This window comes from Cyprinodon tularosa, unplaced genomic scaffold, assembly GCF_016077235.1.
Source record: "Cyprinodon tularosa strain WSP-4 unplaced genomic scaffold, ASM1607723v1 ctg46, whole genome shotgun sequence".
Lineage (NCBI taxonomy): Eukaryota > Metazoa > Chordata > Actinopteri > Cyprinodontiformes > Cyprinodontidae > Cyprinodon > Cyprinodon tularosa.
Window position 1 is genome coordinate 1 of NW_024039185.1, and position 19499 is coordinate 19499.

A 19499-nucleotide genomic window follows, 5' to 3' on the forward strand; every position below is an offset into this window, starting at 1 on the left:
AGAATAACAGATAAATTGGCAGTGTATACAGGTGAATTAATGGCTATCTTAATGGCTTTAGAATGGATTGAGGAAACAAAAGACAGGGAGGTTTTAATTTGTTCGGATTCAAGTAGTGCATTAATAAGTATTCTAGAATTTAATTCAGAGTCGAGACAAGATATTATATTGGATATTCTTCACTCAATTTTTAGGATTAAAAATGGTGGTTCTGTTGTTAAATTTGTCTGGATTCCTGCTCATATTGGTGTTATCGGTAATGAGTTAGCTGACAGTTTTGCTAAGAGTGCTGTTAAAAAGGATATTGATTTAAACATTAGCATTAGTAAAAATGAGTTAAAGAATATTATAAAAATGTATTTCAAGAAGAAATGGCAAGAACAGTGGGATAAAGGAGGGAATGCTAGATTTTATTATAGTATTCAAAAAAAGGTTGGAGAATTAAGAAAATGTAATAGAACTAAAAAAGAAGAAGATGTTATATCTAGAATAAGGTTTGGACATACAAGATTAAATAGTACTCTTAAAATAATGAATAAGCATAATACAGGGTGTTGTATATGTGGGAAATTAGAAACTGTCCAACACATATTTTTAGAATGTAATAAATATACTCAGGAAAGAGAAATGTTGTGTAGAGAGTTAGACAGGAATAAAAGTAAACTAGATATAAGGGAATTGTTTCAAAGGTCATCTGGGGATGTAGTTTTTGGGAGTATTTTTAATTTTCTAAGAAGAACAGGTATTTTACGGAGAATAAAATAGTTTGTCTGATCCATACTCCATTCTGGAAGGTGGCGGTAATGCACCTATAAGTTGTTTGCCAACCGCCATTAAAAAAAAAAAAGAAGAAGAAGAAGAAAGTTCTAGGATTGCAGGGATTCTATGGGGCCAAAATGGTAGCTTTAATATTTGCAAATGTGTGTGGAGAGTTTTGTGTCTGTATCTCGATTTGTGTGTGTGCAGTGGGATTTGAAAATGTGTAAATAAATCTGTAAATGTGTGAGGAGATTTGTGTGTCTGTACAACAATCTGCAAATGTGTAAAACTACTTGTGTGTAATCCGTTTTGCAAATGTGTAAAAAATCCACAAATCTGTATTCAGATCTGCAAATGTGTACTGAGATTTGCAAATGTGTAAAAAATCCAGAAATCTGTATTCAGATCTGCAAATGTGTACTGAGATTTGCAAATGTGTAAAAAATCCACAAATCTGTATTCAGATCTGCAAATGTGTACTGAGACTTGCAAATGTGTAGATCAATCTGTAAGCACACACAGAGACACTTGCGTCTGAAGTATTTTCGCTTCAAGACCCAGAAATACAGACAAATCATTGGTTACAAGTCAAGCGGTTTTTCGGTGGGCTCTCTTTACACACGTGATTTTCAGGGGCGGATTAAGAAATTTTGGCCCCCTGGGCCTGACATGGTCTTGGCCCCTCAACCCCCGGCGCGTGCAGGCGCACACACACGCTATGCAAGAAATACTGTATACTGTGAACAGACATGCACACTGTCCTGTACAGAAGAGTGCACATACTGCACACACACTATTAGGTATACCACACAGACACTGACAAGCACAGGTTTCACACAGACACAGGGGGAGGGGATAAATGGCCTAAAAATAAACATTTTGGAAAATGATTATGCCCACTTCAGTGATGGTGCATTGGGTCATTTGAGAGATATTATGTATTGGAAGTTGGTAGCTATCATGAAATAAACCCCCCACCCCACCCAAAAAACTAAATCGGACATGATTTTTGCCCCCTTTTCCTCCCTTCTATCATTAAAAATAAAATAATATCTTAGGAAAACACTTTGGCATAACGGCAGCTGTGCAGCAAATTGAGGCTCAAAGTCTGTATCTATTTGTGGTTAAGCTTGAGGAGAAGGAGAAAGGTAAAATGATAACATGCATCGGAGAGCACCACAAAGAAAGGTGTAGGCCAGTTCATGGTACAAGGGCTGCATGCAGGTCAAGATAGCCCATTTCCAAGAATGCTATAGTGGCTGGACAGGCACTGGACATGTCCTGAACTCAGTGTCAGACGTGGCTGCCGAATACTTGGATGAAGTGAAGCAGCTGACAGATCTCATGCTGCCCCATCTGAAGACTGTCCTGGCCAGGCAGAGGATGGATGAGGAGACCTTCCAAATGGACCCTGTCAGTGAACAGGCTAGTAACATTGATGGCACCCCTGTGCACAACATTGGGATGGAGAGACAATGTGGCAAGGTGGACTACAAACTGAAGAAGTTGGGCACACTGAACGCAGTGAATAGGTCAATAATTTTACAGAAGTGCCAGGAGCTTCAGAGGTTTCAAGGCAGCAGCACAAGCAAAAAGGGAGGTTGAACTCAACTGGAGTAAATTCATGAAGGCAAAATTCGAGAGTAGGGCAGATGAGAAACAAGAGATGGCTCAAAGAAAGGAGAGTAAGAGACTAGACATGCTGGACACACTGAAATCTTTTGATGGCCCCTTCACGATAGTGGGGAAGTTGAAAAGTTCCTTCCTCGTGTTGGATAAAGCTTTAAGTGTGAGATCTATGTTGGAATTGCCAAATACCCTGTCCCATCGGTGTGTGGATGCAGTTGTGAAGTTGTAAATAGACTGAATCAAGTCAAAATACTTAGAGACTTCATTTCCACATCTGTCAATGCTGTTGACTCCCACCAAATTCAAAGAGTGAGCTGCACATGGAATATAGTGTATTAATGGGTTGCTTTTCTTTAAGTGAGCCTGCAACCCATTATACCTCCCTGACATGTTGCTGGCATTATCATAAGCCTGCCCCCTGCAATTTGACAGCTCTAACCCGAGATTTTCCAACACAGACATGACACAGTTAGCCAAACTTTCACCTGTATGGCTAGTAATGGGCTCAAAACCCACAAAGCGTTCAACAACACTGCCCTCTTTGCTAACAAAACGGAATATGAATGTCAATTGGTCCACATGAGATAAATCTGGGGTTGAATCCACAATGATAGAGTAGTATTTGCTTGCTTGCAGTTCATCTGCTATAGCCTGTTTGGTTTTTGCACCCATCAATTCAATGAATTCCTCACAAATGGTGGAGGACAGATATGAGGTATTACCTCGACCCATCTGCCCAAACTTTCTGATGTGATCCTTTAGAAAGGGATCAAATTCAGCCAGGACCTCCAGAATACCAAGGTAGTTCCCATTGAGAGGAGACCCTAACGATTCATTTTTACCCCTAAATGCAAGGCCCCTTTCTGCAAGGAATTTAATGACTGCAACAACTCTTTGTAACACCTGCCTCCAATAGCTGCTCTCTGCCTGAAACTGTTTGAACAGGTCTGCATCAACTGTGGCACCTTTGGCGTGGTTCAAGACTGCTTGCATGCAGGTTATGTGCTCAGCACTTCGCTCATGTTCACCAAATCTTTCTGAGTGTTTCCAATCACAATAGCCTGTCACAAAAGAATGCGTTTTTGGGTAAAAACAGTTTGCATGCAAAGCAGTAAACATTACCAGTAGAGGGAGAGTACATCAGCCACTCTCTTTGTACTCGTTGTCCATTGGGCAAGTGTGAAGTAAAATGTTCATTGTTTAGGCATCGGGTTTTGCCTCCTAGCCCACTGTTCCTCACAGAAGCTGGATAATGGCTGTGACGGTTGTGAAATGATTTTGCACCTCTTTGAATAAGAACTTCCTTCATTGACTCAGTGAGGGTCTCAGCCCATTTAGCGGGATCACTATGTAGAGTTGTCACTGTAGATGGTGTTGAAGAAAGATTCAGCTCATTTTCTATGCTGTCCAGAGGTGCAGTGACCTCACATTCATCCGAGCAACTGGCTACTGCTGAATTGGTTGAATCATAAGCATCAGAAGCATTTGGTTCAGTGTCTACACTTGTAGTGGTCTCATGATCTTGGGAGCTACATGCTAGCTCAGGTGCATTGCTAACCTTAGCTGAATTTGCAGTAGCATTTATAGAATTGCTTTCAGCAGATGTCTTTGTACTGAAGAAGCTGGAGATATTTGGAACACTCTCAAGTAAAACTGATTCCTTTTTTTTTCTTTTCTTGCTGAATTTTTTTTCTAGCTCCTCCACTTAAACGTTTATGATCCATATTTCCCTTCTTTCTTTGCACATTGGCTCTTTGCCTATCACAACAGATAAACCAACTATGTGTGTGTGTGTGTGTGTGTGTGTGTGTGTGTGTGAGTTTGTTTGTGTGTTTATGATCGGTGCTGCTTCCTTCAAGTGTGTGAGGTGATTTAGAAAACTAGAAACCCAGCATCAACACTCCAAAGCAGAGAATAACAGCTTACTAGCATAGACAATTGAGAGCAGAGAATCAACTGATTCGTCTGATAGACAGCAGGAGAGCAGAGTGGTCAGTGATGATCGAATCAAGAAAATGTCTAAATGGCAAGGGAATAGACTGATTTGTACTGAGGAGAAAGAGAGAGAGAGCCAATTACAGTGAAATATATTCCAAAAGAGCCAAGTGACTAGCTGAAGGCAGGGACAAATGCCTTGGAGTGACCAACAAGAGTGCAAAGTACCAAATGGCAAAATGTGGGAAGACCAACAGGCAGATCTGCTTTTACCACTTATCTTCACAACCAAAAAGTCGCTAAATGATGTTTTTAGTCGCTAGCCAGGTATGGCCAAAAGACACGAAATCTAGCGGCAAAGTCGGTCAATCACACTGACAGTGAAACAAATATTTGGAAAAGATAATAATTGTACAACTTTGTGCACTTTTGTCTTCTATCTAAATATTTTCACAAAGGACACCAAAATGTTGCTATCTGCAGGCAGCTTGCTAGCTATGATGGCAGCAACGATGTCTGCCAGACAGGAGAGAGTGGTCAGTGACGATCGAATCGAGAAAATGACAAAATGGGTCAAAGACCAAAAAGTTATTAACTGACAGCAGTGACAAATGTCAGACTGTAAACTTTTTCGAAAGAAAAGGACAAAATGGGAAGATGCTGATAGTAACAGCAAAATGGAAAATATAAGAATTTCCAAGTAATGCTCAACTCAAGTGTGTGTGTGTGTGTATGCGCGCGTTAAACTTCTTGTTGAATGATTTCAAATTATCTCTGAGTCTGAACTGAGGGAAAGGAAACCAAATTTTGAGCAGTCTCTCACGAGTTCAAAATACCAAATGAGGAGATTCTAAAAGAACAGACCGGTTTATGAAAGACTTGATGGGGGAGGGGCACAGCTAAGAATACTTGAGTGAGATTCTGTGATCCAAATTCGAGATAGAGCTTTTTGATAATTATAATTTGTCAGAGTAAGGTTGTGTAATCAAAATTTGAGAATGAGCTTTGTCAATCAATCAAGAATATTTGCATTAAGTTCTGTGATCAAAATTCAGAAACAACCTTTAATAATTGATAAAGAATATGTGAGTGAGGTTGTGTGATCCATCCAATTTGAGAATTAGCTTTGATAATAATGATTGAGAGCCTCTGGCCCTCTGTGGATCATGGCCGCGGGGCCAATTTTGCCTGGCCCCTTGGGGCCTCTGTTGGTCGTGGCCGCGGGGCCAAGTTGGCCTGGCCCCTTGGGGCCTCTGACCCTCTATGGATCGGGGCCAAGTTGGCCTGACCCCTCGGGGCCTCTGGCCCTCTATGGATCATGGCCGCGGGGCCAAGTTGGCCTGACCCCTTAGGACCTCAGGCCCTCTGTGGGTCGCAGCCGCGGGGCCAAGTTGACCTTGCCCCTTGGGGCCTCTTACCCTCTATGGATCGTGGCCGCGGGGCCAAGTTGACCTGGCCCCTTGGGGCCTCTGGCCTTCTGTGGCTTGCGGCCGCGGGTCCAAGTTGGCCTGGCCCTTTGGGGCCTCTGGCCTTCTGTGGGTCGTGGCCGCGGGGCCAAGTTGGCCTGGCCCCTTGGGGCCTCTGACCGTCTATGGATCGTGGCCGCGGGGCCAAGTTGACCTGGCCCCCTGGGGCCTCTGACCCTCTATGGATCGTGGCCGCGGGGCCAAGTATGCCTGGCCCCTTGGGGCCTAAGATTATTATTTTTGCAAAAGTAGTTTTGCTTGGGTCGCGGCCGCGGGGCCAAGTTGGCCTGGCCCCTTGGGGCCTCTGGCCCCCTGGGCCTGGGCCCGGTAGGCCCGGTCATTAATCCACCTATGGTGATTTTTGCTACTCTTCTGCCGCGTGAGATGCACAAATGCGTAGAAGGATTTGTATGTGTATTTTCGCGATTTGTAACCCCTTGCGCAGGCTCGCAGGCTCACATGCTGCCCTGACCGCAGGCTCGCAGGCTCACAGACAGCCTCTCTCTGCTGCGGCAGTTCAGCACAACTTGCTTCACATACAGCCACATACCACCAGTTGGCGGTATTGTACAGTACGTGACGTTACTGGGGTCCTAGGGGTTGTACCTGCTAAGTTGAGAGCAATGGAATCCCGTCAGCTTTCTGTAAGTATATTTCTTTAATTTTTTCTATAGTTTGCATTAGTAAAACTGTTTCTTCTTCTTCTGCTTCTGTTTTATGGCGGTTGGCAAGCAACTTTGTGATGTGCATTACCACCATCTACTTCAGTGGAGTGTGGATCGGGATGCTATGTATTTTCCCACTGAAAAATAAAAATAAATATTAACAATATTTACATAAATAAACTTATATCCTTTTTACCAATTTCGTTTTTTCAAGATTGTTTATCAAGTTACAAAAATAATCATAAGTAGATTTTTTCCCCCAAAATATCTTGTATATTTAACTGCAATTTATTTTCTTGTAACCCTTCTCTCCATAGAATATTTATAACAAAACAACAAAACATGCTCCACCGTCTCCCCTTGATAACAAAAACCACAACCTCCTGTTCCCATTCTAAATAAGTTTCCATTTAACCCCGTGTTTCCGAAACTTAATCTAGATATAACCTCTTTTTTATTCCTTTCCGTTCTCCTCATTTCACCAATTTTCCTTTGAATACTATAAAGCCAACTTCCAGTTCTATGCTCTTCCCACAGCTTCTGCCATCTTTCCGTAACCTTTTGTTTAATAATAGATTAAATTTTTTCCTTACTGAATGGTATCAATATATCATCCTTGTCACGTCAACTCCCGCAGCGGAGGAAAAAAAAAGGTAGAGGCTGTCTGTGAGCCTGCGAGTCTGCGGTCAGGGCAGCATGTGAGCCTGCGAGCCTGCGCAAGGGGTTACAAATCGCGAAAATACACATACAAATCCTTCTACGCATTTGTGCATCTCACGCGGCAGAAGAGTAGCAAAAATCACGTGTGTAAAGAGAGCCAACCGAAAAACCGCTTGACTTGTAACCAATGATTTGTCTGTATTTCTGGGTCTTGAAGCGAAAATACTTCAGACACAAGTGTCTCTGTGTGTGCTTACAGATTGATCTACACATTTGCAAGTCTCAGTACACATTTGCAGATCTGAATACAGATTTGTGGATTTTTTACACATTTGCAAAACGGATTACACACAACTAGTTTTACACATTTGCAGATTGTTGTACAGACACACAAATCTCCTCACACATTTACAGATTTATTTACACATTTTCAAATTCCACTGCACACACACAAATCGAGATACAGACACACAACTCTCCACACACATTTGCAAATATTAAAGCTACCATTTTGGCCCCATAGAATTCCTTGTTTACATCCTCCTGGAGAGCGCCGAGGTGGGCGGTCAGCTCCGCCCCCATTCTTTGGGCCTGACGTCATTGTCGCTTGGTGTTTTTTATGAATGAAAGAATCCAACCTCAGAGCGCCACAGAGTAATTCCGGGAAAAGGCGGACTGACATTTTGTCGCCACAGTCGCGTCGAACCAGCAGGTAAATTATTTTTCATTATACAGAATATAACGGCCTAATTATGACAAAAGAATGTGTTATTCGGTAGTAATAACCGAGTATTAAAGGAATGCTCCCCGCCGGGCGGCTCGCCAACCAAGGACAAGTGAGCAGGCAGCTGTTCTGCTCTAGCTTTAAACCGTTCATGCTAGCTGCTAACAGTTAACATCACTAGCATGTTAAGAAAACGCGTTAGCTTCACTTCTTGATTTGTGTCTCCGCGTATTATTTGACGTAAGCGGATGTTTTCTACTTTAACATATCTCTGTATGATTTATCGGCGTCTAAATAAATAAAACATACATTTCCGAGGCACTTTGGTGGCTGTTTACTACAGCAACCGTGCTTTAGCTGGTCGGCTCCTCTCATATAAGGTGAAGGATTGGTTTAAAATCTCAGACAAAGTGGTAAACAACACGAGGAGGAGTTTGTTTATGTGTTGAAATCGGAATTCATTATTAAAAAGAGTATATAAAGGGTATAATAGGGAATCTATCCGAGCTTATATTTAACCGTGGCATGTTTACTTGTTGCTTCCATACATTGTTATTTAACTGTGATAGACAGTTAGAGTAACAGTTTATTTTTAACCACAAAGGGAGAGTATTTAAAGCTGTATTTGTTTCTTATTGCGTTGGCTGCTGCTGGTTGACTTCTAACAGTCTTGGCGGAGCTAAAGCAGAAGGCTTATTGCTGAATCACCCTGACTTTACAAAACGGCGGTCTCATCGGTTTGCAGCCTAAGTCCACCCGGCTGCTGCTGTTGCTGCTGCCTGGACAAACACTTTTTTTGCCTTAACCTCTGACTTCCTACGCATGTCGGGAAACGGAGAGAGCTGTCAGCAAACCAACTCGCCCATTAAAAGGCGTTTTATAGAGCTTTGGTTCACCAGCCGCTGGGTGGGAGTTGTAGACACCACGGACTTCCGGTTGGGCCCAACCAGTACAGGTGATTCTGGGTCCTTTCCATCCACTTCTGTCCTGTCTCCTTTAAGAGAGATCACATCTATATAAACAAAGTCTGAGCTAGGGATCATACTTTTTTTGGGGGACTCTATAAACATTATAGTTTTAGAACGATAACTTGTTGTATTTTTGTAATTTAGCCAGTTGTTTCAAAAGTACTCAGATACTACAGTTTAAAAACACTCTGGTAAAAGTTGAAGTATCAACTTGTCCTCTTTACCCAAGTAAAAGTGAAAAAGTATGTGCTCCAAAAACTACTTAAAGTATAAAAGTATGGAGTAACCTTTAAACAAAAACAGCTGGATGCCACTATATGAATTGAAAGCTACAATTTTTCGATTAGGTGTTTTAAATTAGGAAAATGCCACATTATATATATATATATATATATATATATATATATATATATATATATATATTATATTATATTATATTATATTATATTATATTATATTATATTTCAGAGACTGAGGAGTCCGTTTTTAATTTTGAATGGAAATAACATTTTCTCACATTACTTTTTATATTTGTAGGTTTGTTGGTCATATCATTTCTTAAAAACACGTTATGCGTTAAACCAATTAGAAATGTAGTAGGTTTGGGGTTTTTATCGATCGCGAAGCCACTGATTTTTTTGAATATAAACAAAAACTAGTAAATTGTTGGGGTGGAATGGTTTCTCAAAATCCACGGTTCGGTTCGGTTCACAGTTTCGTGGTCACGGTTTTCGGTTCGGTTCGATATATGTTGATTGTTAGCCTGACATGTTGGTCGTGTTGCTGTTAGCACAAACAAAACGTGTTGCACAATGCTTGCACACTGTTTTTATCCACAACTTTCTTTCCGCCGTCATCGTAGGTCACTCTAAATGCAAAGCGGTCCCATACAGCAGACCTATAAAGTGCTGCTGGTGCGTCTTCCAGCTCCTGTTCTTTCCCACTCGCCATACCCACACAGTTCACCATAACAACAGTTTTTTTTCTGCTACACCCGGCTACGCTGCTTCGCTTCTTCTTCTTGTTTACTACTGGTGGTTGGCTTAGGTCGCAGTACCGCCACCTTCTGCTCTGGAGTGTACACGCGTCGCCTATGAGAAAAAGGAGCAGCGCATGAACCGAACGAAACACACACCAACCGAACCAAGACGGTCGAAATGAACGGTTCGAACGGTTTTCATAAACCGTTCCATCCCTAGTAAATTGTAACTTAACATTAGTTCTAGCATTGGCACCACTTAGGAACTGGAGTGTCTTCCTTGGAAAAGGTCATCATGCAGGAGTAGAGCGTGTAACCCATGTACAGAGGCCTCAGACCAGGGTTTCTTGCATGTTTTAGGTGTTTCCCTGTCTCCTCACATCTGACAGCGAGATGAACAGTGGTGTCAAAAGTACACACATTTGTTACTTAAGTAGAAGTATAGATACTGTGGTATCAGTTGAAGAAACAAGTATGTGCTCCAAAAACTATTTAAAGTATAAAAGTATAAAGTAACCTTTAAAAAAATAAAACCAGCCAGATGCCACTATATGAATTGAAAACTCAATTTTTCAACTATTTAGAAAAAATCTTTAAGACAGGAAAAAAATACAGATACTTGTGTGAAAATGTAATGAGTAGAAGTCAGAAGTAGAAAGAAAAATAAGTAATGGAGTAAAGTATAGATACCTAAAAAGTGTACTTAAGTACAGTAACGAAGTATTTGTACTTTGTTACTTGACACCTCTGGTCTTGAATGACATAAGATTACAGTAAATACGCTTGAGAGCACCATCCCATTTATACCAATACATAAATTTCACATGAGTTTATTTGTTTAGCTTAATTATGAGCTGAATTTTGATCCTCTTTTTAAAAACTGCAAGCTAACTAGGCCCATCAGATTTTCAAACACTGTTATCAAAGGGAAACATGAAAATTTTAATACCATCCTGGTTCTGTTTCTTTTGGATCTGAACCTGATTTGAGCCAACTAGTTTTCATATATTCTGACTTATGAGGAAATCAAGAATAGCAAAGCAACTTCCTGCTGTTTGTAATAATTTGGTGGAGTTACAAAGCCACGTTTCCTTTTTTAAACCGATTGACGGATGGTGAGTATGACATGACTAGTAGCAAATGGCTCCACTTCGTATCGGAAAACTGAGCACAGGTTTGTAGTTCTGAAGGAGTCGGTGATTTTCTGGCCTTGAGCTTGTCTCTGAGGTAAGCAGTGAACATCCCATGTAACCTAATAATATGTCAAAGACAAAGACACAAAACATTGTAAATAACTAGACACCACAGGGAACGACTCTGAAGAGGCTCAAAGCTGGGAGGAACTGGATCAGAGAAACATAATACGCCTGAAAAGTTTTAAGAGAAATGTTGATGATTAAAACTAAGAACTACAAGACTAAACATAAAAACAGAAAGAAGAAATTAGACAACCACAGACTTGATATTGACGTAGTATCAGTACAGTTGATGCAAAGCAGGTAAAAAAAACTGCAGTACTTTAAAGATACAGAAATTTAAGGTAAAGAGAAATTATCTTTATTTCATTTCAAATTTTCTACATCACTGCTGATATAAGCTCATTTAGTCCACATCATCATTTTTTCATCTCATTGAATCTGACACAGAAATGTTACTGTTAAATATTTGGTGTGAAATAAGTGTTTAAAAGCATGACGTGGAAAAATATCCACCATCATCTGATATTGGGAATAATCCCAAGTATCACATCTGTATGGTTGTAAGTGAAGCTCAATTCATTTGTGTCTCAGACTGACTGACACGATACATAAACAAAGACATATAATAAATGTTAATGGCTGACAAAAGTCTCTGAGTTAACACTAAGGGTGACTCGGGTACCACCAGTTGTGTTTGGACCACAGTTTGAGAACCTTTGGCCTGGAAAAGACGTATTCTCTTCAATCTCCATGTATTATTTCTGTGTTAGACTAATCCATCTGTGGTTGTGAACCATAAATACACTAAAGCTGTTACTACTAGGCTGTTTTATGCAAGAAGGATTTGGATTGTGTTACTTAACTCTGTCTGGTTGTGATGAGCACGGTGGGCTTTAGAAGAAACACACAGGTCAGCAGTTCATGTAAGAAAGTAATAATGCAATTAAACTGGGCATTTAAATGGTAGAACAGCACAGCTAATATGTCTTTTGTCCATTGGTGAGGCATTGTAGGCTGTAGAATGTGGTTTAATTTACATTTTAGTTTAAATAAATAGTTTTCAGTTTGTTTAATTAAAAGCAAGATCACCTGGAGTCTTATTTCTGGGTGGGAAAGTAAGATTTGGCTGCTTTTCATATAAATATAGCAATGACCACAGGAATAAGTAGTGATTTGTTTTTCTCACTAAGTCTTCAAAAGAAAAAAAATTTAACTTTTTGCATTTCAAATAAAAAAACATTATCGTCTGTCAGTATCCTCTATCTAGAAGTGGAAAAGTTAGGAGTTTCACTTGTTTTAGTTTTGAAAAAAATCTTCTTTAAAGGTGCCTTTGGCTATATGATTATTAATCGATTAATCAAAAAATAATCAACAGATCCATTGATTTGCAAAATAATCGTTAGTTGCAGGTTTCTGCAGCTTTTGAAGAGACAAAAGGCACCTGTTGTTGTTAGCTTGGATTGCTAAAAGCAGTTAGCAACCAAATCAACAAAGGTCAGCTGTTTCTATTTATGTATTTTAATTTTTTGGGACTGTGGTTTCATTCATAGACCCAATTTTTTTTTATTAAGGGGGATTTAGTTTCCTGGGGAAGTGTTTAAAAAAAAAATAGTTCCTTAATTTTTCTTCTTTAAAAAAAGTTTTGATTAAGATTAACAGCAGTAAACAATTCACTCTTTTTCCAATGGGGTTTAAAGTAGCTCTACGCTGCAGTAAATTTTTGTATTTTTTGTATCTGCTGTTAAATATTGCCTTCAGTGATACCAGAACCAGTTTGCACATAGACAGTACAAAGTGATTAAGAAATAAACAAAAATAAGGCCATAATCTATGTTTTATGTTCACTGTTGGACATAGAGGGATAAAAGTAAAGAAGAACAATAATTAAGAGCAATGTGATATTTTTATTCAATTGCAAACTAATATCATTAGGAACTGTGTACTGATGGTGGCGTCAGTGTGCCCCAGCACGTCTATGGCTATGGGGCAGCTCACCACTATCGGGATAAGAATGACTGTAGTGTACAGCTCTTTGGAGCCAATCGTGCAAGAATTTTTCGATCGGGCCTACTTTCTGCTCAATCGTGCATTGTGTAGTCTACACGAGGTAACGAGGGGCGATAAGTCTCTAACGACCACCACTCGATCAGGAATCGTAAGCTCGGGAGAAAATCAAACACATTAGAAATTCAGTCGGCTGTCGTAAGGTTGCATCCGAGCGCCGGGCTGCACAGTGTGACAACATACATTGTGGGGTGTGAACTTTTAAACCCTGCAAATTTATCATACAGATTGAGCTGTAGCTGCGTGCAACGGTTGAAAATATCGTACAGTGTCTGCCCGGCTTTAGGGGCTATGTTAGTACAGGTCATAGGTTAGGTCAACAATGTGATGCTGACTGATTAGTAAACAGGAAGCGGTTTCAAAAGTTGCAGAACACCATGATAATGCTTTGAAACTTAAATGATTAAAACTGCATTCAGTGTGACTGGCCTGACTAAGTCTGTTTCACAATGAAAAAAAAAGAAAGATCATCACAGGAGCTGCCATTAGCCAACACCACCTCAGAGTAGCCGCAAGGCAAAATTGCAATCCAGGAAAAATGCAGTGTCATGCAGCAGCCCTGGTCAGTCCCCCCCCAAACATCAGGAGTGAAAGGCGTGAGTCGGAGAAAGGATGTTTGCTTTCTAAAGAGAAAAATCCCTAGTTGCGAAAAATCAGAAATTTGAAAAACTGACTTTGCAAAAGCAGGGCAGGAAAACACCCTGTGGTTTTCCTTAAGGTGTGAAAGTAGTATTGTTGCACTTTACTTTGTTTTATTTTACACCTTCCCTTTTTTTCCCCACTGTTTCCAGCTCAGATCAGCTTATAGACCTTCCCCATACACTGTAAACCTTAACAATATCAAAGTGATCCAAGTGAAAACCACTAAATGGAAAAAAAAACACCAAGGGGAAAAACAGCTTCGGTTAGCCCACTTAGAGGATAGACTTTCATCCCACGCAACGATATTTGCGAGCTGACCTTAAGTGGCTCGTAGGCAGCTCTGATGCAATTTCTGTGTGAAGTGCTGAGTGAGAAAAACAGGGAGAAACATGACAAATACAGCTGAGTTAAACAGTCTCACCTTTGTTTTTATCCACTGTTGCAACACACAGCTTTCGTTTTACCTTTAAAGGTTCACTTTAGTGGATATAATCTATTTACAGCCCTTAAAGTCTATCAGGATGAGTTATTTTAAAGCAAATCAAATAAGAATGTTAAAGGTTGTCTGTCAGGATATTCCTCAGATTTTTTTACAGTGAAAGATTTGAACCATTGGTGTTGACAAGAGGAAGTGTCGAGTGAACTTGTTAGGACACCTGCTTTGAGCAACTAAATGGCAGACACACTATATAACTTCCTCCTCACCATTCCAGCGAGTAGAAAAAAAATATAACAGCCCCGTCGTTTTCAAAACCTCCTCTTCCTCCCATATCAAACCGAAGAGTTTAATGACAGAGCGCGTTTGGAGAAGCATGAAAGATCTGCGGGTTCTCCTTTTCTTTACAGCGTGTGCATGACCGCCTGTCTTGTGAGCGGATGGTAAATGTCAGGCCAGATATAAGCCAAAAGCAGCACATTGACTTGAATCACATGGGAAAGCTTAACTTAATTCTGTTGTTTTTTCTCCATAGTGTCTATATTTGTCTGAACTGGTGCTTGGGGGAAGCTGACGACAATTGGATCATGACGACAGAAAGGAACAGCAAAGCCCTGAAGGTAAATGTCTACCAGGGGAAAAAAAACACAGTCATTACATTTATAAATAAATAATGAATCATCCTTAAAGTCCAGGAACATGGAGAAAATTTGTCCCATTATAACCACAAGTGAAACTGTATTTTATACAAATGTTATGCAACAGACCAACATAAAAAAGTTGCAAATTAAAAGAAAGGGACATTTCTACAAAGTAAATCATGAAATGGCCATACACCTAAAATGATGATGGCAGGGTGAGCAGCAGCCTCGAAGTTTATACATATTTGGAGGAGCGGCAGAGACTCACAGCTCAGGTGGAGGATAGGCCAGCTATTAGTCATCCAATCCAAAAATCAAACCATTATTGATGATAATAATTTAACTATTGATCTCAAACTGGAGAAATTCACTTCTGCATTTAACCCATCCCCTTGAGGAGCACCTGTTCACCTCCTGGGGAGCAGTGTGGGATTAATGGTCTTGCTCAGGGACATAGAGTGGCAATCTCTTATACCCCATTGACACTACCCTTGAAAAACCGTGCCGAGACCGGTCTGAGCTCAGTAACTGAGATAACCTATCGTGTGTAAATGGAAAGCAAACTGAACTGAACCGAGCTAGCACAACCAAACCAAGCTAACTGCAGACCAGTTCCAGAGGTGGACTCGACTCAGTTTTTCCCTGGCTCGGTTCTCTGATAACAAGAGCACATGAGCAGAACGCGTCATCTCCGTCTGGCTGCACATCCCGATTCACACTCCATTCCAGTAGTTGGTGGTAATGCCCCTCCGGAAACAGAAGAAGAAAAACTTCTTCCTCAACTATTAACAACAATAGAAATCTTCTCCACACAACATTTTAAATAATGGCATTTTAAACAATAACACCGAAGTACAGCAATAATAATCAAACATAACTTTCTGAATGTGACAGGCGCCGCCATTTTTATTTGCTTGATTCCCTCCTTCTTCGTCTTCTTCTTCTGTTTTATGGCGGTTGGCAAACAACTTTTGCTCAACGCCACTGTAGGGCGACAGTGGCGTTGGATGTAGGAGTTTGCCCTGTAATCGGAGGGTTGACGGTTCAAGCCCCGACTCCGACTTTCATTGTCGTTGTGTCCTTGGGCAAGACACTTCACCTGCATTGTCTACTGATGGTGGTCAGAGGGCCCGGTGGCGCCAGTGTACGGCAGCCTCGCTTCTGTCAGTGTGCCCCAGGGCAGCTGTGGCTACAATGTAGCTTGCCACCATCAGTGTGTGAGTGTGTGTGTGAATGGGTGAATGAATGTAGTGTAAAGCGCTTTGGTCAAGTCTCCTAACTTGAATAAGGGCGCTATATAAGTACATGCCATTTACCATTTACCATTTTGGTGCATTACTGCCACCAACTGCTTGATTTCCTCCTTTTAATACTGGTAGTAATACCGCAGATCGTCACTAGGAGGCGAGGAACAGAGATAGCATGAAGAGTAAATGGTTGTCAGAAATAAGCTGCATCGGGTTTTTTTTATTGGGTATTAGAGTTGAACTCAGAACCCCCGAGACCCAATCCCTCAATCCCCTCAATAATCCCCTTAAAACAACTGGAGATGCCAGGGATTGAACCCGGGACCTCATACATGCAAAGCATGCACTCTACCACTGAGCTACTCTACCCTAGCATATTTTCACCAATATCAACATGTAAGATTTTCTTCCTAATACTGAAAGTACACCTCTAAGAGGCTACAGGACAACCACTCTTTGACATATACATTTGATGCAGATGGCCGCTCACACTGAGCCTGGTTCTGCTGGAGGTTTCTTCCTGTTAAAAGGGAGTTTTTCCTCTCCACTGTCGCTACAAGTATGCTTAGTGTGAGGGATTGCATTTGAGTCAATGAATCAATGCAATCAACTGGTTTTCATTATAAAACTTTCCATCAATCTGACTGTATGATCTGGTGAACTGTAAAATGCCTTGAGATGACGTGTTGTGAATTTGTACTATATAAATAAACTGAATTGTTGGTTTAGGTCAAAGCAGATTTTTTCATAAAATGGTCTAGTCAAAGTACAGACTTAAATCTATTTGAGAATCAGAGAATTTTAGGTATTGATTGTTCATCGTTGTAATCTGACAAATTAAGCCACAGTTAGGGGGGAAAAAATCTGTTGGATGAATCTTTCTTGATACATTACCAACCTTCCTCCTCTTTCATACTCTCATCAGGTGAAGCAGGAGTGTGGAGAGAATGTACCCTTCCTGTCAGACAGCGAGCTCATGTCCCTCTCTGTGCGGGAGTTAAATCTCCACCTGCGAGGCCTCTCCCGTGAGGAGATCCAGAAACTAAAGCAGCGCCGTCGGACCTTGAAGAACCGCGGCTATGCTGCCAGCTGCCGCGTCAAACGCGTTTCCCAGCGAGAGGCCCTGGAGCAGCAGAAAATGGAGCTCCAGAGAGAGGTGGAGCGACTTGGAGCGGAGAACGCCGGCATGAGGAAGGAGCTGGAGGGGCTGGGCGCACGTCTGGCCGCCCTCCAGAGGTTCGCCAGGGGTCTGGAGGCCGGAGGAGGAAGCCTGCTGGCCACAGCTCCACGTCTTAACACCGCCTCTGTCATCACCATTGTCAAGAGTCCACAGCAGCCTCAGCAACAGAGAGAGCAGGAGCCTTCATAGAAGAGCCGCCAGAACTAGACAAGGGTGGGGGGTGGGGGGGTCAGGTTGTCTTTAATGCAAACACAGACGTAGGCATGGATTTTGAAAACAAACCACAGACAAAAACAAGAGCAACAAGACTAGATCAGTAGGAAAATACTAAACATGCCGTCTGCACCCTTTTCACATTATGTATGCAGAAGTGATTTACCTCAGTGCAGCCAGGTGTGTAACGTTGCCTAGCAACAGCAACTTAGATTTTCTATACAGGCAGCAGGAGCGGTTGAGAAGTGGCCCGGGACGTGTCCTCTGACTCCTGCAGCAGGGATGACTGGGAAAAAAAAGTCCTCCACTGTTTCAGCACGAATACTTTAGAGCAGAGGGTGAAAGGCAACGAGAACTGATAGTCAACCATCTACAAAACATAAACTCACTGTACTGCAGACATTAGTCGGCTGGACTTTGTCTGAAGCTGGACTGACCCGGAGTTACTGTACTGTAAATAAGCCACATGTGAGGCCGGGGCTTGATCAGACGTGTGAAACATCCTCCTTCCTGCTGAAAGCATCGATGTTCTGGGCTCGGCCATGTTCAGGAAGAATAACAGATGCAGTAAAATTATTATTTCAACGAAATTCTCTTCTTCTGTGAGCCAAAAAGGGCCTAAAGGTTAAATATGCTGCAGGAAATGTTGTTGGGCTAACTTTCCCCCACTGTCATCCTTATTCTTCACATGGTCTCATTAAAACGCATCAACACAGTGCCTTCAGTGTATGCAGGAGCTCCAAGAACCCAAACCTGAACAGAAAGAAGGAAAAGCAGAACCTAATCATTCCTTCTTTCCTCTTTCACAACCACAACACTTTCATTATGATTGCTGTGGATTTTCTAGGTTTCCCACCTCCCTCCCCTTATTTTACAAGCCCTATTGTGCAGTAACCTGGTTACCGTCTACCGCGGCGTTCAGTTTATCTGGTATCTGGTGGGAATCCGGCTCACGTCAATGCAAATCCTCTGAAAACATTCCAGTTTTGTGTTACTTTTAACGTCCGTATGTGCTGCAGAGACGAAAATGTTGAGTGACATTTTGAAGAGATATATATTCTATATTTTATTTGTATTTAATGGTAGATATTATGAAAAGACAAGCTAACGAGTGCTGTGATGTTCTTACATGTTTTTCAAAAGTACTTATGACTAGTCTGAGAAGATTCCCATGTCTAATTATTATTGTGTTGTGCAGCAACAAAGATTGCAAAATGTTAATAATTAGCTGCGTAGAAATATTCAAAGCCAACCGCCATATTGATGCATCATTAAGTCTCTGTGTGATTTTTTATTTTATTTTTTTTGTGTTTATTGCCATATTTGTAACAGCTTGTCACAACCGATTCCAGAGAGGGATGTTTATTTTTGTAAGACGATCTGTTTGTTTAAAAAAGAGAATTACCAGCTGGAAGGGTGGGAGAGAGAAGGAGACGAGATGAGGAAATAACAGGATGATGGAAAATGAAAGTAGAAGCTGAAGGCAGGAAGAGAAAGTGCAGAGAGGGATTGGTGATGGTTTCATTGAATAGTCGTAGCAATATAGATATGAGTAAGAATCGTAACACAACCATGTTGCAGACTAACTTCTAAAAAGAAACGAGGCATATATTTAGCGAAGTAGGAGGGCCGTTGTGGTAAAGCATTTATTCCCGATATTTTAACGTTCTTCCAATCGTGCTGGATGTTTTGTAATACCCACAAAACAAAATGGTATTTGTATTTATTACCTGTATTTTTTCTATTGTGAAAATTTAAGTACATTGTCTATTTTATATATTAATAATAAATGTTGTACATATTGTACATAAAAAACAGCTCTTGTGGGATTTTTTGGGGGGAAAAAATAGCTGTAAATGTGAAAAAAAAGGAGGAAATTGTACTGAAACTTCAGCAAACAGAGGGTCCAGATAGAGGCTTTGGGATTCCTCTAGTCGTGATTACAAAGATCAGTGGGTAACTTGGTGCTTAAGTGCAAAGGGGCAAAAATCTGGAATCAAGCAAACAGCTTAAAAATTTTAATATCATTACCTGCTGATCCACAGAAGGAAGGAGAAAAAAAAATTGGAAATATGTTCTCAAATAATAAAAA

The 19499-nt window shown here is 41.0% G+C and overlaps 1 protein-coding gene and 1 non-coding gene across 2 annotated transcripts; one reads left to right on the top strand and one right to left on the bottom strand.

Moving 5' to 3' along the window:
- Positions 1-7692: 7692 nt before the first annotated feature.
- Positions 7693-19224, top strand: maff (v-maf avian musculoaponeurotic fibrosarcoma oncogene homolog F). Its single transcript, XM_038301027.1, has 3 exons — positions 7693-7826; positions 14662-14746; positions 16940-19224. The coding sequence occupies exons 1-3, from the start codon at positions 7738-7740 to the stop codon at positions 17381-17383; spliced, it is 618 nt and encodes a 205-aa protein (XP_038156955.1). The 5' UTR covers positions 7693-7737; the 3' UTR covers positions 17384-19224.
- trnaa-ugc lies at positions 16312-16379 on the bottom strand. The gene has a single exon. It is a non-coding gene; the product is annotated as a tRNA-Ala (tRNA).
- Positions 19225-19499: the final 275 nt, after the last annotated feature.